This window comes from Hirundo rustica, chromosome 1 (assembly GCF_015227805.2).
Source record: "Hirundo rustica isolate bHirRus1 chromosome 1, bHirRus1.pri.v3, whole genome shotgun sequence".
Taxonomy (NCBI): Eukaryota; Metazoa; Chordata; class Aves; order Passeriformes; family Hirundinidae; genus Hirundo; species Hirundo rustica.
In genome coordinates this window covers 103,473,505-103,499,189 of record NC_053450.1, presented here as the reverse complement: position 1 = coordinate 103,499,189, position 25,685 = coordinate 103,473,505, and the positions used below count along the sequence as shown (strand labels likewise).

Here is a 25,685-nt window from a genome sequence, read left to right as displayed (position 1 = left end):
CATGAAAAACTAGCGTCACATAGGGGCTATATTTTTAAAAGGATGAAGTTATTTTTCAATTAGTGATACTGCTTGGCTGGATTCACTGCAGGTTGGAGTAGCCACAAAGAACCAACCCTTACAAGAAGATTACACCTGAGCTAATACGCAAATCCCATGCTTTCTTTTTTTGTTATATTTCAGAACAAACATGTTTCACTTTTCTCCTTTTTGCAAAATGGCTTCAAAGGATACCATAGAGCAATTAAAGGCTTCACTGAAAACTTATCACAGACTCCTTGGACATACCTTTAGAAATCTCTCTAAACAGACTATTGCTCTTGTGAATGCAAACTAGATTGAAAGTTTGCAGAATAATATTGAGCCTTCCATCATTATTGTTTTCTGCTACTGTTTATGTTGTCCCATCATTGAAAACTAAAAATTGTTTGGTACATGATAGCTTGTGGAAAATGGTAATGTTGACAAAAAAGTAGTGTTTGTAACAGAAGAAATTCAGAAGTGAGCTAGCTAGCTAGCAAAGCCACATATCAAACTGGTTGGAATGCATGGAGAAGTGGAATAAATTAGGCTTGCTAGTTTCATATTCCCACATGACCCATCAGCTGATGACATAACTATGTAAATACATGCATATACCTTCTACACGAGTTTAGATGCAAAGCTCACTCGCATTCACACAGAAACCCACATATGGTGATTACCTTTGAGAGCAAACACTTCCTCATATTCCCATATTCTTACTAGGATACCATCTTCCCTGACGAGTTCACTCCTCCTATGGTTTTCTATGATTAAATTCAGGACCATCTGAATTTCATACTTTATGTATTTAATTTCCTATTCTCTAAGAGCAGGCCAGAAGTTGCACCTCTTCCTACTATATCTGGAAACCTATCCCTCAGTACCTCTTCCCATCCTTTGAATGCTGCCCCCGGCTAAATCCACTTCCCATATTTGACCCCAGACAAGTGTAGGCTGTCTGAAGTCCATGGCTAGCTGCCCCTGACAGCTGAATCCCACAGACCTCAAAAGATGGGTGCTGGGAGTCCTTGGTGAAATCTTCTGTAAGACTCCAAGACAAGAAGGGCCATAAGCACATGCATTGCTTCTTTCAGAGCTGACTACAAGTACCACAGTCCTTTAAGACACAAACCCTATAGTCACACCATGGGTACACATGCAGCATCTCTCACTGTGAAAACCACTACATTATTTGAGGAGAGGACTCTCTCTTCCTCCTCCAGGTAAAGTTTCCCAAGTATGTGGTAGCTGTTTCAAGAACAAGATCACAGCTTTATGAAAGCCATGTCTAAAACATAAGACAGTGAAAAAAGCACATCAAATACAACATATGCACATTAAGGTAAATCCGACTGACACATAAGGCGGGTCAAAGGCCAGAGCCTTGCTGAGCAAGCTGGCACTGATGGCAGGTGTATCACTGTGGGTGGGGAAAGGCCCTTCTGGAGCTATGCATTATCTGCAGTATCCTCAAGGAAATAACCTTGACCAGATCAAAGATAAGATGAGCCAGCTCAACATCATGAATATCTTAATTTTCCGTGCTGTTTTCTGGGAAAGGAAAAATCCTAGCCTTCACTCCACACTGTTGTTGTACCTCATAACACGTTAAGAATGATGCAGATTGACAGAGAATTAGAAGCTTGTAGGCAGTGCTGTAGAACCATGCTCTAGACAGCCTACAGAAGATAGCAGTTGGTCATATTGGTCTAAAACCTGCTGATGGACACTTAGTAGGAATAAATATATCCAGTTACACAGTCAAATAAGGTTTTATAATCCATCCCTGTGCACTACCAGCTTGACTGGCTATTTTGCACTGTCTAATTAAATACAGCTTAAGAGTTCCTAGGCTTCTAAGCATGATGTTTGTAAACTTAGGAGTAAGGAAGTTTGTCCAGAACTTGAAGATCACAGTGAAAACATCAGGTCAGAGTGGATTATACTTCAGGAAGGCCGTCTCTGTTGGATGTGTTAGACATACAGCTGCAGTATGTACAGACACGAACTACACCTGCCAGTGAGTGTTGCTTTATTCACTGCTTTATGGGTATGTCCACTTGAAACCATGGGCTGACACTGGCACGCTAAAATATTAGAAACTGTGTGTCTCATGCTCCTTGCAATAGCATTTCTAGTCAGCTGAGTAACTCCTCTTTTGGTCACCTGGGAAGGCTGTCAGAGGGTGGCAGGCACAACTTTAGCTGTACACAGCTAGCAGGTGTACCTCCTACCTTCCCATAAGACAGCCTGTAAGTCACTGAAGCTGCCTGAATGATACCAGATTTATGGACAGATGGATGGATATCTGCACAGTGAGACAAACAGACTGACAGGTGTACAGACAGGCAGAACTCTGCTTCCAAGCTGTGCTCAAATCCCTTCATGCTACTTCAGGGGCAAAGGCGATCTAGGAAGCAGCCAAATTTCCTCAGGGTCTTTTGTTAAATTTTCCATGTAAAATAAGATTGTGACTACTACAAAGACTAACTTCTATCTAATCTTCACAGTAAGAGCATGCTGGAGCATGGGCTAGGAATGTGACAGTAGTAGTTCTGTTCCCCAGTGATCCCTCTCCATCAGCCAAGTCATATTTCACAGCAGCCTCTGAAACTGCCCTGATTTATATCAGAAGATGCAACTTTTTCTGGCAGGACCATTAGGGCAAAAAAATACATTGTCTTTTCCTCTCCAAGCTCAGCCACACCTTTGGCAAAGAGCAGCTCTGAAGTGGGAACATGTATTTTTCTTGGCTTCAGTTCTGTAGGGTTTCCAAACATAGGCATAATAAGGAGTGACTGGCAATGCCGTCATGAGGCTGTACAAACACTGCAAATCTTCTGTTAATCTCGCACCAGACTTAGCATTCAGACTGGTCATTATGAAACTCCTACATAAATAATGGATCTGTTCTACTTAATTTTCCCAAAAAACCTGTCCGAAATTAAATTTCCTCCCTGAGACCAGCCGTTCTGGGGTTATGATGAAATCAAGCTATTCAGAAATCTATTTAAAAGAGAAAGAGGACTGTCCAGAAGATTCTCCATGACCTAAATAAAATCAGTCAACCCTGAACTTTCAGCACTGGCAGATTATCTTCACCTCTGCTTATATACGAAAGCTAACACTGCACGTGAGAAGTAAGAAAGCTTTGATCATATAATTTGGGTTTAAAATATAAAGTTTTTTCCTTTCACAGGGCTGAAGAACAATTTATCTAGGATTAGGAGTTATTAAAGGCACTGAGATAGTGATACTGAAAAAGGAGAAGAAAAATTTCTAGATTAAGGCTATGGTTTTAATTTTGAAATTACTGTAAAATTCCATGGAGAGTTTTTGGGAACCAGTTTCCTAAGTGAAATTATTCGATTCAACTTTCTTCCCACTCAAAATTAACTTAGTACATCTATTCCTATTAAGATGAATATCTTTAAGCCCAGGGTGTCAGCCTTTATTGTAAAAATGGTGTTATATGCTAATGCTGAAATAAAATCCTACAAAGGGATATCACTTCTGTACTTTACCATCACATATTGCATTTCGTGTCCTTACACCCTGTTGTGAAAGTACTTGAGAAAACCAAAGTTGGAAATACTTGCCTTTTGAGGATAACTATAAGAAAGAGGAAAAATTTATTAAATTGGTGATGGAGGAATATGGAATAGATTCACAGCATATTCTGTTTACCTGAGCTGGTGTTAGTGTGCTATCATTAAGTCATCTAATAGGGAATGTACCCAATCCACAAAGTATTGCAGTAAGAGTGGGAGGAAGAGAAATATTTCCCTGTTGCAGAGGTAACCGTTCCCATTTCATCATTCACTGGCAAGCCACAGTGGGACTCTAATAAGACTTCATTGGGCTAAAGGCATTTGAATCATTCATGCTACTGTGTGGCTGACGCCAGCATCTGGGCTATTTTCAGCTCAGGGAATACTGACAGCATGGTTGACAAATGATTAATTATTTGTCAAGGCCACCATAGGCCAAATAAGTGTGGTCCCGTCTTGGGCTTTGAAGAAAAGAGAGGGCCGTGTTTATACGCCTGGCTGTTTTTGTGAGGCTGTGAAATCCTGCGCTCAACTGAAAGGTGATCAGCCGCACGCTGCAGGGCATAGAGTGCGCTCTGCTGGGCACCGAGAGCCAGTGCAAGAAGCAGGGTAATCCTCTGGGAATCCATAAAGGAAAGGCTACGGAGACAAGTAAAAACAAGTCTACCAGTATTATCCCGTATTATCAGACTACTAATCGATCATACTATTTAAAACCCTCTCATTTTTATTCAATGCAAATATAGACTCCACTACATAAATACTACATAATAACTACATAAATAAATAATGAACATAAAATTCACTGATTATCAAATCCAAGGACAGTATAACAAGACCATTGTACATGAGCTGCCTTTTCCCAACTTCTGATGGTTTGGTTCAGATTTGGACCTGTCTGTCCCAGGAGCATCCTCACTGTGAAAGGGGTGCTGCTGGACCGGCACGCAGACTTGACAGACCGCAAGGACTGCCATCCTAAACCATCTTTGAAGTTGCTTACAGAAAACCTGGATACAAACGGTACAGAAAAATCAGAGTGCTTTGCTGATACACCACCCAGAACTTCCAGAACTTCCACCAGGCTTCCAGAACAACTGACAGATCCCAATCATTCAAGTCTGAACACATTGACTGGAAAAAGGGAATAATATCTTCATTTCAGGGAAGAAGATGGACCAAAGCAGAGAGGGAGGTTATGGAACTTGTCCAAAACAACAGGACAACACTTAAAGTCGGGATCAAATAAGGGCAACAAAAGGGCATATTGCTTGGGTTCTGGAGAATGCATATACAGAACAGACGGGCTCTTTAGAAAGACATACTGACCTCTACACTGTTTAACAGGAAAAGCTGAAAAAATGCAATTAAAAAAAAAAAAAACCAAACCAAAAAACCAAAAACTAAAGCTTACTTGGTGGAAGAGGCTCATCGATAGTTGGGTAGTGATGATGGTCAGGCCTCAGAGAAGGAAGCTGGCTGACTGGCTGAGAATTATGGAGTAAAGGACAATCACCTATGGACAAGATATTCAAGACATTGACAGTCATTCACTGTTTTTACAATGTGGTTCAAAAAATGTACGACTGTAAAACAAGTGATTATTTTAAAAATAGGTTAAGCTGATGTATTAGCATCTCTGGGTATTCCTATTTTCAGGCACTATTTTAATACCCACTCATATGGCAAAGAAGTATTAAAATAATGCAGTCAAGTCTCTCGAGTCAATGCTAAACTGTTATGGGCCGGATTCTGGACTCACAGACACATAAGTGTAAGCGATAGAAGAATCAGGCTTGATCTCTGAGAAAAACTGTTCATGTACAACTAAACTCAAGCTTCTGCAGCAACTGGCAGGAACATACAAAATCCTGGTTCCAACTTTTAACTCATTCTATCAGTGGAATACAAGGCTAAAAGCTGCCTTGGATCTTTCTCTCCTTTTCAGAAAGCTCAATGGCTGTCTATGTAGGATTTTGCAGTCCCTGCGAAGCAGAAGATCATCCCTTTCCATAGGTATTTTCAAAATTCAAAGAGTCCATCTTGGAGGGAGAATGAGAAAAGGACCAGAAACAGGCAGGAGACAGGTGGTAGAAGAGAAGGACAAAAGACAGTGAGATATAGTCAGGATCTGAGATAAGGAAGAAAGACCTGAGATAGAGAAGAGGGAAAGATGAAGAAGAAAAAGAAAAGAAGAAGGAGAAGAAGAAGAAGAAGAAAGAGAGTCACACAGAATACAGTGGAGAGTAAGTTTTTAAACACTAGCATTGTGTATATGTCCATATATAGAACTTCAGAATGGCTTGGGTTGGAACAGACCTTAAAGATCATCTAGTTCCAATTACCCTGATATATTTAAATATGAAAAAAAAAGAAAACTAAGTAAATGTACAAACTCACGTTCTTCTGAGAGGAACAAGTAACTTAAGATCAACTCAATGTTTATAGAATCCTTTAAGAAACTAAGAAGTTCTGCTGGGATGATAAAGCATTCCTTATTTTAGACCTAACATGCTAAAACTTCACAAGTTCTAGAACAAAGATTCCTTCTTGGCTTGTCTTTAAAATCTTAGAAGCCTGGACTATTTACCTTACTGATGGACATATTTTCATATTGTGTGGTAGCAGTTTTTGATTATAACTTCCAGCTTGGCTTGTTAATACAAATAAACATAATATCTGTTAATAGAGATAAACATAATATTTACATGCATCAGAAAGATGCAGCTTATGGAAAAAGATATATTAAGCTGAATGGTTTTGGTGATTTTGGGAACGCTAAGCCAAACTCACTGTGTTCTAGCTGGTGTAGCTCTCTTTAATGATAAAATCTTAACAGACTAAGAATGAACATTTTGTAAAAAACCCCAAACATATACCAACCAAATGTAAAAAAAACCCACCACCACCACCACCAAAAACCCAGAAAAAATTAAGTAAGGTTTTTTCTTTAAAAATTTTATATAAAACTGTAAAAACCTCACGCCACTCAGAAATGAGAAAAATCACTTAGACAAAAATACTCCCTGTTCTAGGTGCACTGATGATACCGTATGGCCTGTCAAATGCCTTCATTAAACCACTTGTGTATAGGCGTATCTCACAGATGTATCTGCTGCATGTTTTGAACAGACAGCAGAGTTACATAAGTTTATGACTCAGTGCTAAAAGTCCATCTCTCACAGCCTTAAAAACTGTGTTGCTACTACAGGTGTTGTAGCACCCACTACCAGACCACCCATCTATGTTTCTTTACTTACCTCACCACAATTGACTCTCCCCTAGTCAAGATAGTTAGGCCAAGCCAGTGGAAGCATGGTAGTGTCAGTCACCTGGAGTGGGTGGAGGTGACCACATCTACTGTATTTGTAACAGCTGCCAAGTCATGAAGCAACGTGCACATTGACTGAGGCACCCCTGGCAACACCGAGGGAGTGCTAAGAGCTGGGCTGCCCTTCAGACACGTGCTCAGCTAAACAAGGCAAAGCCACCATGGACACTACAGTGCCCCTTATGGAGGCTCAAGTCTTGGTGCTGCACTGAATCCATATGCAGAAGACACCCTCTCCCACCACATCCCCTATCAAAAGCTCACACAGTTCAAAACAACCACCAACTCTGTACATATGGTCCCACACATACACAAGCTGGTGCCCCCTTAGCTATACTTGCATGCAAATGCTGTCCACAAGCAAAGATTCTCGCCTGCAAGAAAAGAAGCTGAGTTTCTATTCTGTGTACTTCTGAAAATTTAATTATTTGTGCTAGATTCTGCTCTACAGACTCAATAATTCCCTTGTCCCAGCCGTCCACAAAGTATTTACATAGGCTGGTGTGTAAGGACACCCTTACACCTGTTTTTCTGCAGGGGTAGGATCTGTGGCAAAGGAAAGTGTGAGTAAATAAATTGGGAATGGAGAAGGAAAAAAGAGATGAATGCTTTAATTGGAGTTTCTCAATGATACCCAAATAGGTTATCCTTTTGCTGCCATTTTAATTTGGTGTCACTTATAGAGGGAGACAGATGATTCAGAATTAGGGAATGCAAAGAATACCTCTTGACCTTGCTGCATACTCCTGAGCTGCAGCTAAGTCTTTTACTTCTTCAGCTGGAGAAAAACGATACACTTCTTCAGCTGAAGAAGAGAGGAGGGCTCAACTCCCCTTCATGTAACTGCAGAAAACATGAAAGGAGTTAACAAAGGAAGGGACATAATGTGACTGAAGGAACTGGAAAAAATAGTACCTAAATTACAAAGACAAAAATAAAAATAAAAATAAAGTATATTCTATTACTAGGGAAGGAAAGGGAGATGAGAATTTTATTTAATATAGTTAAATTTCCAAAGTATCTAAGAAAAAATACAAATCTTTGTTGAGTTGCCCTATGATCTGTGACATCTGAGGTACATTTGTTTGACACTTGGAGAATTGGAACAAACGGGGCTCAAAAACTGTTTGTAAGAGCTTATGATTGTGTGGCTAACAAACATTTACAGAAACTGGCACAGACCTTTATGTGGGGAGAATCAGCATATCTGCCCTTTGACAAGTACAAGCTGGTCCTCTCACTATCAGAGACATGGCAGTGCATCAGATATGTGATATGGAAAAATCCCAGGAAAAAGGGAATGAGTTGGTGGATGTGATAATGCTGATATGCCACATAACTACAGTAGCTGATCTTGATTTTATAATGATGTATGTATAGCTACAGTAATTCGTCTATATGGATCCCTACCTGATTTAGTTTGTTTTGTTGGGATTTTTAAGGACAGGCTCAATTATCCAACCCTCCCTGGTATCCGACCCAGCTCACAGCCCCCGAGTTTGTAAGAAATAAACCGTGAGCTAACTGAAACCTCAATTATCTGATGCCTTCTGTGACATCTAGATAATCAGGGTTGCCCAGTGAATCAGTTCTCAGGATCTAACCTTCTCTTCTGCTGCTTGGACCTGCTACTGGGGCGTCTAGACCCTCTGTGGCTCTCTGTGGATTCCCACCATGAGCCACTAGTTCATCTGGCCACTGGGAGGAGCCATCCACTTGCTCCCTGTCCAGCTCAGGGCTCTGCACTGAATCTGGCACTGACTCAAAAGCACTGTTCTCCTCCTCATCATCATCCTGTGAGGAGAAGACCGTGCTCTCAGAAATCTTTGTGCTGTCGACGGAGGAGAAGCGCGTATGGCTGGAGAAGCGATTGTTACTGTCGTAGCAGGAGGGGCTGTAGCATGAAGTGCTGTAGCAGGAGGTGCTGTAGCAGGAGGTGCTGTAGCACGAGGGGCTGTAGCAAGAGGTGTCACACGCCTCACATTCATTGTCACCATTGAGCCTGGAGCTTGACTCGCTCTCACTTCCTGTCCTGGGGGGCTCCCCGTCCAGCAGCCCATCATTTAAGTCAGAGAGTTGCTCATCCAAGGTCCCAGGAGGCACCGTGCTCTGGCTGAAGTTCTCTTCAGCCTCGTTTTCCACAGGAGGCTCTGCTGCCATGGTCTCACTCTCACTGACCACCTCCTTATCCAGCACCTCCTTGACAGTAGACTCCTCATCGTTCTCCCTGCCATTACCACCATCTTGCTCTTCTTCTCCATCGCTGCTCATCTGTGCCGAGGGCAGGCTGTGGAGCAGGTTGTGTATCCGTATGTAGTGTGTGCGAGGGGTCTCTGGCTCACCGCACGCTGAAGCTATGACTGTCTCAAGTTCAGACACAGGCAGGGAGCACGGCCTGTTTTTCCTCTTTGCTGTGGTCCTCAGCTGTAGCTTGCTGTCTTCCTCCTCCTGGGCTGAAGCCCCTTCCTCTTCTTCTTCCTGACCCTTCTCTAGGTCTTTGCCAGCATGCACATCTGCACTCACCTCATCAGTATCTACTGTTTCTATGCTGGTCAAGACTCCACCATCTCCCTGAATACCAGAATTGACTTTGTTATTTTCCCTAACTTCAGGCTCAGGAGGAGACATGCAAGCCATCAGATCCGACTGCTCCATGAGGTCCGTAGCGCTCAAAGAAGGCAGCACTTCTCCTGGGATGGATTCCAAGGGCTCAGGAACTGGCACCGCATCAACCTCCCCATCTCCTGCTAGCTCTTCATTTAAGCTGTTCTGGTTGACTTCCCCCGGTGGTTTGACAGCCCCTGGGCTATCGACACTGTTCACACTGTATCCATTTAGCTGTTCTGGAGCTGCACTTTCTGAGGTCACTGTGTTGATGCATGGAGGCTCACCGAGGCTTTCTTCTGTGGGGTTGTTCACAGGGCTTTCCGGGAGGTCAGCTGGCTCAGGATCTGCACTAAGGGAGATCTCTTCATCATCTGTATGAGACAGGAAAAGGAATTAGTCCTTTAACAAGAAGTGTTGACTGAACCAGCGAGTTGGCTGTGGGGGCACAAGCATCCACCGAAATCTGAGAAAATTAAAAGCATATATTACAGTGTGAAATGAGTGGGCAACTGAACAACTATCAAGAAGTGCTGAGGTTTTTTGCTAGGCAGTCTTTGTACAATGTATTTAATCATGCATTTACTCCTGGTGGTAAGCTGCAAGCAGGACCCTGCTTCTTTGCAGCATTACCTGAAGGTAGCACCTTCTTGAAACTTCTTAGAGCCAAACCGGCATCAGAGGAAATATTATGGGAATATTATGGAAATATTATGGGAATATTATGGGAATCAGAGAAGTCTTCCGTGAGATTTTAATGACATTCTTCTTGTCACACTGAAGCTGGCAAGACTCCACAACAGAGAATGTAAAAAAAATGTGTTTGCCACCCCTGAAAGGCGAAAACTTCCCCCAAAATATCCCTTGACATGATCCTCATCTGTTCCACCTCCTCTCAGATGTCAAACAACCTGGGCTCTTTAATGCCATCCAAATAGTCAAGGTTTTCCAGCAAGTGAAAAGCAATGATTTCCAGCCACTACTGCAGCTGCTGTTGGCTTGACAAACTGTAGCAGAGAGGGCAGAGAGCCCCTGAGGAAAAGAGTCTCTGAGAAATACTGTTGAAACTGTGACACAAAAACCAAGGTTCAACCTTCGGCCATCATGGCAGTCACTTCCAAATAACTACAAGAGAACATGAACCAAAACCAAACCAAAAAAGGGGATAGAGGAAGTGGAACATAGATTTTTATTTATTTTTTTTACTTTTTTTTCATTAAAAATAATTAAATTGAGAAATTTTCTAATCATCTTTGCTATTACATTCTCCATTTTTACTTATGAAATGCTCAAATGCAGATGACTCTACAAATAACAGCCCACACTTTCACTAGGACAGGTGATAGAGAAGCAGATGAGACTTTAGTTTTCCATTCTCTTCTCTCCCACTGATGTGGTGCAGTATTTGAAACAGCCAAGGACAGGGGAATATGAAACACCAGTAGCTCTGTCCTAAGGGGAAAGAGGGAAAAAATTGTGACTCACGATGCATCCTGTGATGCAGGACTTTATGCACTTCCCTTTGCTCATCACTGTACCTAAAGTCCCAGAGCAGCCAGGAATCAATGCAGATTTCTGAAGAGAAAGAATGAAAAAAAAAAAAAAAAAAAAAAAAAGAAAAGAAAAGAAAAGAAAAGAAAAGAAAAGAAAAGAAAAGAAAAGAAAAGAAAAGAAAAGAAAAGAAATCTAGAAATCTAGAAATCTAGAAATCTAGCTAAATTATGGGCTAGGACTGAGAATTACCTGGATGGATGGAAGAAGTTATCTCAAATCGAAACTGCAGCTGGCCACTGACATGATCGGTAGGAAGTCTGCGACCCAGAGTGTAGCTTACAACCCTGTCCCTGAAAGAAAACAAATATTGTCACAATAGACTATAACCTATCCTATGTCTACTGTGCATAGATAAATCTGCTGTGTCCTACAAAAATACATAATAAAATACATAAAGGCTATTCATCCCAGCCATGAGCGCATGTTGACTTGCATACGAGAGAACGAATGGCACAGGAGAGGACAATGTCTTCAATTACAATGGAACAGCTGAGCAAGTGAGTAAGACAGGCTGCTGGGACACACAAGCACGTATGTATAAATATAGAGAGAATAGTGGGAATGAAACTTCTGCAGTATGGGTATGAAAATAGCGACATGGGAAGCAAACAACTCCCACTTCAGCTATGGTAACAAGACTTTGCTTCCCTGCAGATCTGACCATCTAGCTTTTTGTAGAACCTTGCATTTCTGTATTTTCTTCCCTTCACCACATCCATAAAATTCAGCTTTCCTTTTCTTGTTTACAAACCCTATGCAGGCCAGTCCCCACGTACCATCTTCTCTCTCTAAACTGGCTGAATGACTGCTCTTCATCTCTTTCCACCCCTCTTACCTCTATGAAGCTGAAATATCAGGAGAACACCTTCCTGACAAGGTTGATCAATGACTCCATTCTGTCCTTGTGCAGGTCCCTCCCTTTGCCACACTTCATCCACCCCTCAGAACAGAATGAAACTATAGAAGAGATTAACTTCCCAGCTGCCCACAATGAGGCTGAATCAATCTTTGCAAAGCATTTCTTAAGTGTAACGGGTTCACTAAGTAGTAATACTTATACATTTCTTGAAAGAAACACTGTTCACTTCCAGGTGGGCCAAATATACTTGACAGCATACTTGCACATGCATCAGAAACTCATATAAATGAGATGACCTCAAGCTTTGTGTATGACCTCTCTCAACTTGTATGCATACTTCTCACTGAGCTTGCCTGCGGTCTAAATGCCACTACGGTATTAAAACTGAGCCAGATCTACTGCAGGTTAGAGGCAATGCTCTTGGCAAAGTATATCCTTAGATAGACAGTGTTTACAACAGGAAAGTAAAATAGGAAGTTATAATCAGAAGATGATGAGAAATCTTCTCATACAGAGGAAAGCCAGTGATACCAGTTACAAGATTCTACCTTCCCCAAGCTGTTCTTATCCATCTGGTTTCTAAAAAGCTATCTATCTTCTCTATCTGAGAAGCAGGGAGGTAGCTTAGTCCCTCCTGATAGATTCAGCTGTCAATATCACAGCCAGTTTCTGAACCAGCTGTTCAAAAACACTTCCAACAAGCTCATCTTCCTGTTGTTCTGCTGAATTGAGATCCAATTATCAGAAATGCCTTCTTGGAAACTGCATTGCACATGCTTTCCTCAGAAGATGATTCTTTTTCTCCCTTGTTCTTTCAGGCTTAGAGCCAACTTTTTTGCTTTTTCTGATTACTATCCGTCTTCCTTAAATTGGTTTGTGTTATTTTGGCAGCATATACTTTCCCAGGACTTTCATGCAATGGGGAAGCAGGGCAGCGCTTGTGAGCTCAAGGTTGTTCCTTGGCAGCGGGGTAGGGTCAGAAAGCATTAATTACAACATGCCACATATATATTTTTATAATATTTCCCCTTTCCAGAAATTAAAAACAGGAGGAACAGATCTGGCATGTTTTTAGCCCATAGATAATTCCCTGAAACATGAAAACAGCCTGCTGATAACATTAAAAGAATATTCAAATTGAAAATATTGCACTCTCCAAGTTCGCAGCCATGATACACAAAAAAAGTCACCTTTCCTAAATTCCAGTTCTCACTTTTCAAAATGCCATGCATAGGGTTATAGAGGGAATTCTGTCTGGCCGACAGTCCTATAAATTTTAATTAAAACCAACACCATTTATCAGACAACTGTCAGTTTAATAACTTCCCTTCAACATCATTATATGGCAAAAATGACATATCACCAGGGACTTCAGAAGAGCAACACATTCGTTAAACAATGTAATCGGCAAAATTTACCCTATGGCATGCCTTTCCAAGAGGCGCTGAACTGGCATAGAGAGTTTTCCCAGAAAACGTTTGATGATCGGTCGGCTCTTTGCAAATTTGTCTTTAACTTCTATTTCCAGGACATCCGTGGGCAGGGAGACAAAGTTGAATTGCTGAAATAAAGGAAGGGCACAGATCAATAAGCTGGTGGCTGGGCCACAGCAACACAGAGTACTACATCTGTGAGGCACACAAGAGCACAGAGAAGTGAGGATCTAGTGAGATGAAGGATACATGATCACTCTTTTCAGACACACTTTTCAAATAGATTGTTTTGAAATATCTCCATTTCTGTTCATCTACAACCCAGCTTAAAAAGGAAGAACTCTGAAAACACTATTTATCTGGATCTGTCTCCTAACTTGGTTCACTCCAGTCTCACAAAGAGCTCAACCGGAAGACAGGCCACAGCACAGGCTACTGTCACAAACAATACTGGGAAAAACAGGAACAGCACCATCTAAAACTGCTCCTGTCACCAAGTCCATTGGAATGTGTTGACTGCTGTCTCAGCTGGTCTGATCATAAAAACATCCATTTGTAAGTAATGTTTCAGTAACCTTTTAGAGACTGTGTGCATGCAAATCTGGGGTAGGAACACGGAGGATATTTTAGGTTACAGGAACAAGCATGGGAGCATTAGGGCACCTGGAGACATCTAGATGTCCCAAAGCTCAATTTAAAAAAAGTAGTAAAGAGCAAATATATTAGGTAACTTGGCTTAGCTTTCTCCTAGACTGGCTAAATTCAGGTGTGGAACTAGTGACACAGGTCACAATTTTTCCAAACATCCACTACAACTAGAATATCATCAGTCAAAAAAGCACATTTGTATTGTGGTGCACAATAGTAGGAAAACTGTCAAACCACTGTTCACCTGAGAGGTCAGTATTGATCTGGAAGACAACTTCTGTAGTAAGTGAGTATTGAGATGGATGAAAGGATTTTTCTAGCTTTCCCCCTGCCAAACCAAATCTTCACAACAGAATCATTTTCTGGGTTATCAAGGCCTGGAGTTAAAGCCTTAAATCACTTGCTCTATTGAATCATGGTCTAACTCAGAAATGCTTATTTTAAACAGCCTCAAGCAAACCCAACATGAGTGGGTTATTCTGTTAATCATAACCTGTAAAAATGCAAATAATCAGAGAAGTACAATCCAAACAAGAACTGAAGTGTTATTTTCTTGGGTTTTTTTCTACATCTTTGCAACAGGTTAAGATAAATGCACCAAACAGGAGAACCTGAATTCCCCATGTATACGGAAAGTTGCCTTAAAAAGTAGGTTGTCTTACTGTTTAACCTGCTAAAAACCTTGAGTAACTGCCAGTTCATAACACTTGAAAGCAGAAGAGGGGAATTAACTTTAAAATTATTACTGCAACATAGAGAAATTTGCCATTTAATGAATTCTCCATTTTTGTGCTGCTGACTCCTATATTGTAAAAGTCTCTGTGGGGTGGAACATGCGCTTACACAGGTGAACTGTCCACAAGTGAAAAGGAAAATGTAGGTTTAATGATCCAAATCTTCTGAGGTCAATAATATATTGTCTTGTGGGCAACTCTGAAGCAAATCAGAATCTGTATGGAAATTTATTTTCATATTATCACATGGAACCAAGTCTGACAGCTCCTTCCTTGCACAGGAAACATATTGACCTTTTCTCGAGTAATGATCAGCACCTGAGCAGAGAGTATGGATCCAAGGAGCAAGACGTATTGGAATCAGCCAAAGAAAATGTCCCTTTTCCCTTGAACAGCTGTGCCTCAAGACATCCAAACACCAGGATATTCCACAAAGTGTAAAATCCAATTGTGTTCAGATTTTTGTGTTCGAACCATTGCATTTTGGTATACCAAGACTGCCCTGGTCCGTGATTACAGTTCCCAAATGTTTCCTCTAGGAAGATGTTCTCATGCATAAAACCAGCAGCATTTTGGAAACAAAATTAAGCCTTTAAGACCAGAAATGTCCTGTGGCAGAGCTCAAAGGCTTTGCCATTTGGAGGCAACTGCAGTTTGAGATCAAAAGTGAACCCAATGAAATGGGTTTGAACACAGCTTGTAAAACTGTGATAGTTTTACATAATTCAGTTTTCTGTTATCTAAGGAGTTGCTCCTGCTGTTGCTCTCATCTAGTTTCATTCTTATCAGGCAAGATTTTTCTAAGACAATCTCTGATTGTCGGTGCCTCAGGCTTATGCCATCCACACTGAAAATCCAAAAGGAATCCTTGTTTGTAGAACAAATGGTCCTCTAGCCCTGTGAAAAAATGGATCCCAGCAAAACACCTTGCTTTGAGAGCTTGGAGACTTACAAATGCATTTTCAAAAATCAACAATCACTTTTGAAAACATGTTTCTTGTGACATTTAATGATTTGAATATAATCTTTGGATGTGGAAGCAAATCACCATCAAATCCTAGTTTTCCTCTTGTCCTTCACCATCTTTTCTGACAAGTGCCAGACCCTGTACATTAGTCACAAAATACTGATTGCACTTACCCCGTTTAAAGCCTTGGCCTTTACTATCCTGCTTGGCCTCTACTATCCTGTCTATCTGGAAGAGAAAGTACTCTGTGTTTCATTGTCTTATCCAACGTAACTAACTAAAGTAGTAATATATTACTAATGGAATCAATTAAATCCTTTCCTTGCCTAATATTTGTTAATTATCACACAGTGGCCAGTTTGTGAAAATGAAGGCACAAGCTTCATATCTAAGTTTAAATAATACCAAATCCAAAATCCCTAACAAAGGAAAACAAAACAACCTCACCAAATCCCCAAGCTCCCCCAAACAAACAATCAAAAACCACCAACCAAACAAAAAGACAGTGATTATAAATTCTGAAGTACCCTTGGGTTCACACTTGGGGATGTCATGGTTAATAATTAATCCCAAGGAGGGGTAAAAAAAAGAGGCTGCAAAATCACAAGAGAGATAAAAATCAACTGTCTTCAGGAGGAGGGAATTTTGATGAAACTTCTAACTTGTCCCCAGAAACTCCACCATTGATAACCAAAAGAGCTGCATTTTAAAAACAAGTCTGCTGACATTTTTTGATGTTACTACTACAATTTTTACTGTACATCTTCTGTTATTTGGAACTTTTCTTATTCTTACAACTCTTAGTGTTACAGAATTAACTCAGAAGTTCAGCTTTCACATATAAAAGAAGTATAATACTCATAGTCACAGAGGAAAAGGAATAATACAAAAATTTTAGCATATAACTGAAGCCTGATTCTTTTATCTGTTTAATCTGGCATTGACTATGGGTATTTTCTTTCACAATCTAAACCAGCAGTCTTTTACCCTCTATGTTTTCATTGGGACCACAACTCACTTTATGGGCTTGTTTATTGGTTGGTTTTATTCTTCCTCACAAAAGTTTGTTCTTCGAATTACAACCACTATTGCAAACCCTGCAAGACTAGTCAAGAACTTCATGGAAACTGCTGGAATACAACGTCACTAAACTAAACTTTACACTGATACTAACTGTAGAAGAGTATACTGAAGTTTACATAAATGGCCTTTTTCATCATCAAAAAACAAAGTGAAAGTAACATTTCTGTCAGCTTTTTTAATTCTAATGTCATGACTTAACTTGTTCCAAAGCTTTATCCTCCAGCTTTACAGAGGTCCACAAAACTTGACAATGGCTTCATGGAAGTGGTTTGTCACTGTGTGAGCCTTTCTTTAACTCGAATAAAAAAATCTCAAAGGAAGTAATGAATTTCAACACAGCTGCTATCTACCAGAACAGCTACAGTTTCAAATCTAAAGCCCAAGAAGAAAAATTTGTCTAGAGACTAATTATGTGTTCATTTGTATCATAGCAGACAACAGGAGACCTGTAAAAAACAATTCACAACAATTTATTTAAGTGATTACTAGAACTTGAAGTTTTCAGTTGACCTAAACCCAAAATCTAAGTAAATTGCACTATACAAAACTCTCTCAAGTAATGGGCAGACCCCAGATTTATATATGATCTACAGCAGTCAGTGGATGAGCAGGTAACAAACAAGAAGTTAAATCTCTATTCTCTGATTAGTCCAAGCCAGTAATTACCAGTGAATTGCCCTTTCATCACATCAGCTTGGTGCAAAACAACTCTTAGAACTTGAGATGATACATGACACAGAACACTCCATAGAGGAGATGGTGGATTGCCTCAGTGGAATTAAATGCCTTTTGGAAGAACCTGTTTCTCACTGAGGGCCTGGCCCTGGAAACAGCTTCTGATCCCATTTCGTCAATGTGCTATCTGATCCTTACCAGCTAAGGATGCAAGGGCTCTCCTTTATAGGAAAGACGAGGAGGTCTCCCACTGAAAGGACAAGGTAGTGAACCAGCTGCCCTTGCATCTGGAAGAATCCCAGATTGAAAAACCCCCTGAGTTAGAGGCTTTGGAAAAGAGTACAGACCTCCAGAGGGGAAAACCTTTTTATTTGCCTCTAGAAATGTATTAGAACTGTTAGAAGAAATGGTTGTCTGTCAGGTGTATTCCTAAAAAGAAGTTACAGTCAGAAAGTCTGAACACAAGTTATGATCGACGATCCCTGGTATACTGGGGGAAAACAGCAGTTGTGAGCTGCAGAAAGGAGGCTTTGTGGAGGCTGATGTTTCCTAACCTCTGGAATGTCTTGGCTGTGTCTGCATTAGGAAGATTTATGGTACAATGTGAGTGGATCTGGAGAGAAAAGCAGCTGGTGCTGTGCACCTGACTACCACATCCAGACATGTTGCAAGGGTTTTACGATGAAGTGACTCCAGGCTGGTGCCCTGGACTGAACTCCCATTTATTGTCTAAAAAGCACTTGGTGCACTCCTGGAACACATCTCTTTACTTCCCTTCCGCTGAGAGTAGTTGAGCTCATGCACTTCTGGACTGACAAGCAGTGTCTTTAGTGGGGAGAGCAGAAGATTTACTTTGAAAAGGGTGTCTTGAATGGAACACAAATACTATTATAGGTGGACCCAGAGAATTGTTAAGAACCATGATCAATAGAACAAGTTAGTGTGTGTATTATTTTCCCAGTGTCTTTTTCAATTATTTCCTTTTTAGGGTGTGATTGCATCTCTCTGGAATTATGATATCTAGACTTGCTCTAGATGCAAAGTCATTACATCTCTCTACTTTCCCCACTTCTTCAGCCATTTGTCAATGCCTGTCCCGCTTGTTACAGAGTGGCAAGAAATGCAATGATTGCTTTGTTCCTACACATTTAATGCAAAGAGGGAGTAGGACAGGAGAGAGAGATCCTTTTAATTCCTCACTAAGAGAAGAGCTCCAGCATTATAGCACATCTTATTAGACACCAGAGAATCTGTACCAGGCGGATCCTTAAAATGCTTTAGCAGATATTTTCTCAAGCATCAAAAATCAACATGGTATAATTAATTATTTCCATAGAAATAGAGAAATGGAGGGAGAGTAAAGAGCAAAAATGGCATGATAAAGAAAATCACAGCAACATATTAACATATTAAGTCTCCTTGGTTTAAATGGTGTTATCATCAATTTTGGCTCCGGTCAGTAATAAGTCATTAGGTTTCTTTGCTCATTTACAGAGATTTTACACAGCTGCCTCTGGCAGATTCATTTTCACAAGACACAAATCAGAATCAAAGCTACCTAGAATCAGCTGAGACATTCACACTCTCACACCATCTCTATGATCTAAATGTAAGTCTGATTTTACATCACTGCTGGCATCTTCAAGCACGATCTGTAAAGCACTGTAGTAAACACCACTGGAAGAGCTTCAGATAGTAACCTACTTTTCAGTGCCTATTTGCTTCCAGGCTCAGCAATGGTTTTACAGACACATATGATTAATTTAATTAATATGAACAGATCTTGAGGGGACCTAAACGCATGACATATAAGGTAAAGAAGAAAGGCCCATGCTCATGCTGACCTGGCAGAATGCATCTGTATCCATTTATAAAAGAGAACAGAACCACTTCCAGAACTCAGAATAGTTTTCATAGACAGCCAGCTACTGGTGATGATTCATTCCCATGTTTCATTTTTACCAAAGGTGTTTGCATCTCTGAATACAGATGGATCCCAGTGACTCAAGAGCAATATCAAGGAAGTTGTTGAAATGAACAGAGTATATCTATTAGCACCAATCAAACAAGTTATGGGCAAGTCAAATTCTTTAAAAACAGTCAGTATAATAATTGGTAGACAGCATAATAAAGTCAGTATAATAAAGATGGATAAATGAATACACTGGTGACAGGAAGAATTGGGCTCTTGATTTGGAGTTGAATAAGCAATAGAATTAAATTTTATTTGTGATATCTATCATGTACATGGATGATATAAATAGAAGTAAATCTTAAAAGGCTGTGAATTACATTTGATGGATGAAGATAAACTTATTCTTTCAGCTGAATATTTCATTAGTGGGTTTTGCTTCAAATACTCCAGTGAAACAATTACAGTCTTAATGCACATGCCACTCTCTGTCTGTATTACTCTGTTCTTCATTCACAAATCTCCTCAACATGTCACTACTTCCCCTATAACATTACTTGCACCAACAGCTGGATAAGAATTTTAAAAAATCAAGAATTCCAGTTTCTTAAGCTTTCTACAGTAATCCTTAGTGACAAGACAAAACACTGCAGAGTCAGTAGTGCAAAGGGCAGAGCTCCACGGTTGCCGTGGGTGGGGACACGCCCTATGCCTACTACAAGAGACTGCTGGAACACAGCAGCATCTGCAGGGGGCCAAATCCAATGCAGTTCTTTATTATTATGGCACAGCAAAATTGTTGGTTTTTTGGCTTTTTTTCCCCCTGCCACAAAAGGGATGCACATAAATGCACACATTGATGTTCTAAAGTCTGATTCAACTGTTTCTACTGAACTCCTTCAAAGTCAGATAGGGCCTTCAGCAAACTGGCCTTCTAGATTTCTCCCTCAGATTCATCTCAGAATTATCTTCAAATTTATTAGCACAGCAAAGAGTGAAAATATTTGAAGGCTCTCATCAGCACTAGTGTACAAACTAGCAAGACTGACAGTCTTCCAGATGCAGAAGTTGCAAGTAAAATCCAGTTCTAGAAGAATAATATCCTAAAAAAATCTAGACAATTTTTCACACCATAACCCATTCCTGAAGAAGCTAAAGTTGTCTTGGGCTTTCACACTTCAACCATAAGGAGATATTAAAATCTTTAGCTGTAAAGCTACAAGGAGCTACCACCCTCAAGGCTTCACTCAGTCCTGACGACAACTTTGGCGAAACTCATACTAAATTCAGGATCTGGATTTCACTTTACCTATATATTGTTTTTTATGCTTAGCTGTGAAGGCCTTCAAGTTTCTACAGCACATTCTTTTGTATTTGGCAGTAGAAGGGAGAAAAGCTTATCCAGGTTCAACAATAAGGAGTTCAGTCAGTGTGGTGTTTCCACTGCTTTTATTCTGGTCTTCTGTTGAAATTATGGAATGATTCTGTGAGGCCATGGTAAGACTGTCAGCATTCTACTGTTCTAAATATTAGATCAAAATCAGATCAAGTACAACTCACTTTAGTTTAAATTCACACTGTTGATTCAAATATATTAAACCATCTTCAATGGTTTTACTCTGTTCTGGAAAGACTTAGCCTTGCTCAAGGATCCCCTGCTTGAGTCCCCCTAGATTCATACCTAGTATTGACTCTAAGTTTGTGTTACATCAGGTAGCACATTGTTATCAACCAACATAAAGCCCCTAGAGAGGCAGAGAGCTAACATAAACCCCTTATTGCCTTATCAAGTTACTTTGGCAAAGTTTTTTTCAGTCCCAGAACTGCTGGGCAGTCTATCACATACAGGTTCAGCATTCAGGATCACAGAATCAGTGCCCAAGTCGCAACTCTGCATTAAGAAAAGCAGTCACACACCAGCACCCAGATAGTCAGCTGTATCTTGGCATTCCTGCAGGCAGCATCCAAACCCAGTGCTCCTATTACTGATGATGGCCTGAGCTACAGAAGCCACCTCCTGCTGGTGTACAAGCCTCTGAGTGCTTCCTTCTTCTGATATTGAATTGGTAATCTCAAGAGACAGCTCACGTGAGAAATTATTCAAGTGCAATATTTTTGAAAGGTTGTGACTTATCTGAGGTGTAGAGGGCGTGAATTACTCAGCTGAAAATATTGTAAATCTGTGTATCAGATCTGACATACTAACTGCTATTTCTTAAGTGTTCTTGCTCTCTGCTTATGCACATCAATTAAATTCCCTAGTGAAATGTGGCTGTCTTCAGAGCGACAAGGCAGCCATTCCAAACACTCTTTTGTCTCAACTATAATTTAACAGCGTTTGTAAAAGCTGAGGCAAAGAAACAAGGGGTGAAACTGCAGGAAGCTGAGACTGTTTTTAACCCAGTAGTGGGGTCCCGTTTTAGTGCAATCTACTCCTCTGGAGTTAGATTATTGGAGTTGAAATTCAATGCATTATTTAACAGATTTAACAGATGACACTTCCTACTACCTCAAATATGGTGAGTGGTTGCATCAGCCAATTTTTATAGTCATCTCATTGGCCATTCCTCAGTGCTCTCTTTCCACTCATCAGTAAATATAACAAGAATTGAAGAAACAGTCTGCTCAAACTGCCATAGTTAAGAAAGAAATACCGTAAATATATCTAAGGTAAAGTCCAGAAACCTGAATTACTTTATCTGCCAAACCATAGAATTTCCTATCCAGCTGGAGGTATGTGAACTACGTTTTAAACCACTTTGCTTTATTCCTGTGATCTATTACTTGTCTGAACTGTGTATCATGTCACTGATTTCTGAAAAATTATATCTTTTTTAAATGAGTTGTTTCCAAGCAATGTGACAGCACAGATTCAATATGGAACAATATGGGAATAGTGTCATTATTTTTCTATCTATATTAGAAGATAAGCATCCACCCTTCTCAATTCTACTTCCCATTTTGGGAAATAGGCACTTCCTTCTGAAATTTTCTTTGCATTTTACCTCCGATCAGCATGATAGGACTATTCACCCTTTGTGCTTTTGCAACTGTCTGGGCTGGCAGGGCAATACCTGCCTAATCTGGGGCTGTAGAGTCAGCCTGTCCGGTGCCATGTGGTTTCGAGGCCCTCGCTTGTTTAACATTACAGGTGTTTCTGAATGGTTTTGTTTCTGTATGTGAAAACATACAGAAACATGTTCAAAATGACGTCTCTCTATAAGAAGTTACCGCCTTGGGCTTTAACTAGTTTCAGCGGACAATTCTCAGTGTGAGTGCTCTTTCACATCTATGGTGTGCCCTGCTGAAAGTGTCAAATTGTCACTTGCTACTCCTCATCTGTAAGAAATTTTCATTTCCTTGTATCTCCTTGTACAAAGTACTGCAAATCAGAGCAATGGAAGAATAGCTTTGTCAGGATAACTTGTGCTGAACAGCATTTGAACAGCCTATGAAATGAAGATGATCATCAATATTACATGAGACAGATGAAAATTTGCCTGAGGTACCAGAGAGCTCCCAGAGCATTTATATAATGCAGGTGGTTACTATACAAACAGAACTGCCTGAAAAGTATATGACAAAGAATACCAGAACAAATTCATATAACTGAATCAGTCATCTTTTAGTCTGTAGGACTTTTAGTAATGAAGTCCTACAAAACTGAATTGATTCTTTCTGAATTTGCTCAAGGGTAATCAAGAACATATAGAAAGATCCTAGTCTGCAGATATTTTGATAATTTTATTTCCCTATTACAGATTTTTTTCAAGTTTAGCATCCAATCCAAAATCAGATAGGTCATTCAATTGGGAAAAAAAAAAAAAAAAAAAAGGGGGGGGGGGGAAAAAAAACCCACAACCAAAAAACATTTGCCTTCTATTCACATGGAGCGATGAATGTCCCTTCTGAAATAATACATTGCCTAAAATTTGTTTTTGTGGAAACAACTTGAGACTTATACTCTTAATGAAATGGCTATGAATCCTCATTATTTTGTCACTTCATATATTCACAACCATAAGTGAAAAGGGTGGACAGAAGAATGGCTACCACCAGGATTCAGCAATAGTTTTCAGTCTTCCTTCTCCCCTTGCCCCATGAAGGGACAAAGTTGCAGAAAATCAGGCTTATGGTCTTCTGTGTAGCTTTTCAGTAGCAAAACAAAGAGTTCAGACAGGCTGATTGCACAAACTGCAATCAGTGTTCAAATGCACGCAGTTGAACATCCCAATATCAGCTGAGGAGAAGGCAGAAGAGGAACATGCTGAATCATGGCTTGGCTCTTTTACACACTTTAGCCACTCACAGGCTAACAACAGAAAGGGAGAAGCAGCACGCTTGCACACAATCAAGAAAACCTAGGGGCTGAACAGCAAAACTGGAAGCCAGCTGTGCTCTTTTGCATTCCCATGTCCACAATTAGGCCATTTCATTGTTTCTCCTGTTCTCACTGCCAAACTCCATTTGGAAAAGAAATGTCAGCCCACAGACTCAGCCATTTGGCATGGCTTGAGGAGAACACACCCGTGACATTTTATCAGGCCCACAACCCTATGTACTGAGTGTCCCAAACAGAGCAAGTTCCCCCTTCATACCTGCTCCCCTCTAGTTCTGTCTTATGCACTTTACTGAAAGATCTCTGCCAACTGCCTGATTCTCTATGCCAGTTCCAGCTTGACCATGTCCACAGCTGGACCTGGGACCTCTCAACCAGACACATCTGATGTTTGGCTCCACAGAGAAGTCATGACTTGGTGGATGCCTCATAACAATGTCCTCAATTAAGTCCTGCTAGAAAGCGTTTTTCTCTGACTGATTTCAAGTTTGTTTCCCCAGTCATATAACCTCCTCCACCTGCCACATGACCTGATGTGGTATCTAGTTTTTCCAGGTAGGAGAATTCAATCCTAATTCTTGCTGTCTTTTTGCCTACTCATAGTTCCATATCTATCGAGTTTGACCTAATATCCCTCAGCTACTTTAAAATTTGCATTTTATTTTGAATAAATCTGTGCAGTGTATTTATTTACTATTTACTCTTTCCTGCAGTGGTGATATTGTTGTGACAGAGCACACCAGTAAATCACACCCAGTATGTCAGGCTCCTTTAATTTCACAGAGATTCCTTATTCTTTGCTGCCTACTGCCATTTGGCACGTAATTTAAAAACAACAGGCAGCATTGAACTCTCAGATCTCATTAATACGTGCAAGTCCTTCCAACAAAAAGAAGCAGACTAGAGACTATTTCTTCAAGGTGATGGCCAAAAATGCCAAAGTTGCCTTTGATTTATATTGCCACTGATGCTTTTCAATCACATTGCTCCTATTTATTTACATGCCGTACTTGTTCTGCTTTTTATAATGTCTCTATGTAAGAACACTATGACAATCTAGCAGCAGCCTTTCATGCTTTGCAAGTTTGTTTTTCAATTCTGTTTTATGCCTGCCTTCAATAATTAACAACTTCATAAATTACACCAATGAAGTACAACCTACACTGAAAGTATACTGAAAGTATATGAAAGTTTTAATGTACCACCCATCTTTGTAGCTAATTAAGCCTTTTGTACTGAGATAAGTAGTCATGAAATACATCAAGCATAGTTAGGTCAACAACTATTTAGCTAAGAACTCAATTTAAAAAACAAAAAAACAAACAAACAAAAAAACCCAGAGGGATAGTACTAGAGTAATGTCCATGTTTTAAGAAAAGTCTCAGCTTAACCCTGCAACTACTTACCTCTCCTTGCCAGATTGGGTTAACGGTGTTACATATGATCTTAGATCTTTTCTCCTGTCCATGATGAGGAAGGGCTGGGAAGATGCTATGTTTTCCAGGCTGGATGGAAATCTTCAGATAAGGATCTGGATTGAAGAACATCCCTTTCTTCAGACCAAAAGCCTGGAAATCTGAAAGAAGGTAAAGAACCTGATCATTTTTCACATGCCAGGCATCTCTTTGGGATGCTAGGAACAGTATATATGGAACTGGAAATGAACTCAACTAATATGGTAAGAATGTGAAAAAACTCACTATATTTATTGTGAGGCAATGTAATGCCAAACTATAATGATCTTGTGATTACAAATTATTGCATAATAAAACTGCAAATTTACAGCCTCATTGTGCAGCTTGATTCAGCTTCTAAATCAATATTTATGGAACTTCAAGTCATATTATTTTTTCTGATAAGCTGAGCCCTTGCTCAGCCTGACTGTAGTGGAAGGACTACTCAGAAAAAGAGATCCCATCAATTAATGCCAAAGTCATGGCATTTGGTACCCAATAGAAGTAATTTTTCCCA

General features: G+C 40.2%; 1 protein-coding gene across 10 annotated transcripts in view; it reads right to left on the bottom strand.

Moving 5' to 3' along the window:
- The window catches only part of HECW1 (HECT, C2 and WW domain containing E3 ubiquitin protein ligase 1), a 260,766-nt gene that overhangs the window by 59,421 nt on the left and 175,660 nt on the right, over positions 1–25,685 (bottom strand). For 5 of the 10 annotated variants that reach the window (XM_040074231.1, XM_040073981.1, XM_040073887.1 and 2 more), the window contains 5 exons: positions 25,121–25,290; positions 13,342–13,484; positions 11,254–11,354; positions 8,511–9,884; positions 4,990–5,091 (listed from right to left, as the gene is read on the bottom strand). In XM_040074231.1, the coding sequence (XP_039930165.1) occupies positions 4,990–5,091; positions 8,511–9,884; positions 11,254–11,354; positions 13,342–13,484; positions 25,121–25,290 (1,890 nt within the window). The remainder of the gene's footprint in view (positions 1–4,989; positions 5,092–8,510; positions 9,885–11,253; positions 11,355–13,341; positions 13,485–25,120; positions 25,291–25,685) is intronic. The other 5 variants (XM_040074615.1, XM_040074530.1, XM_040074379.1 and 2 more) reach the window with 3 other exon arrangements.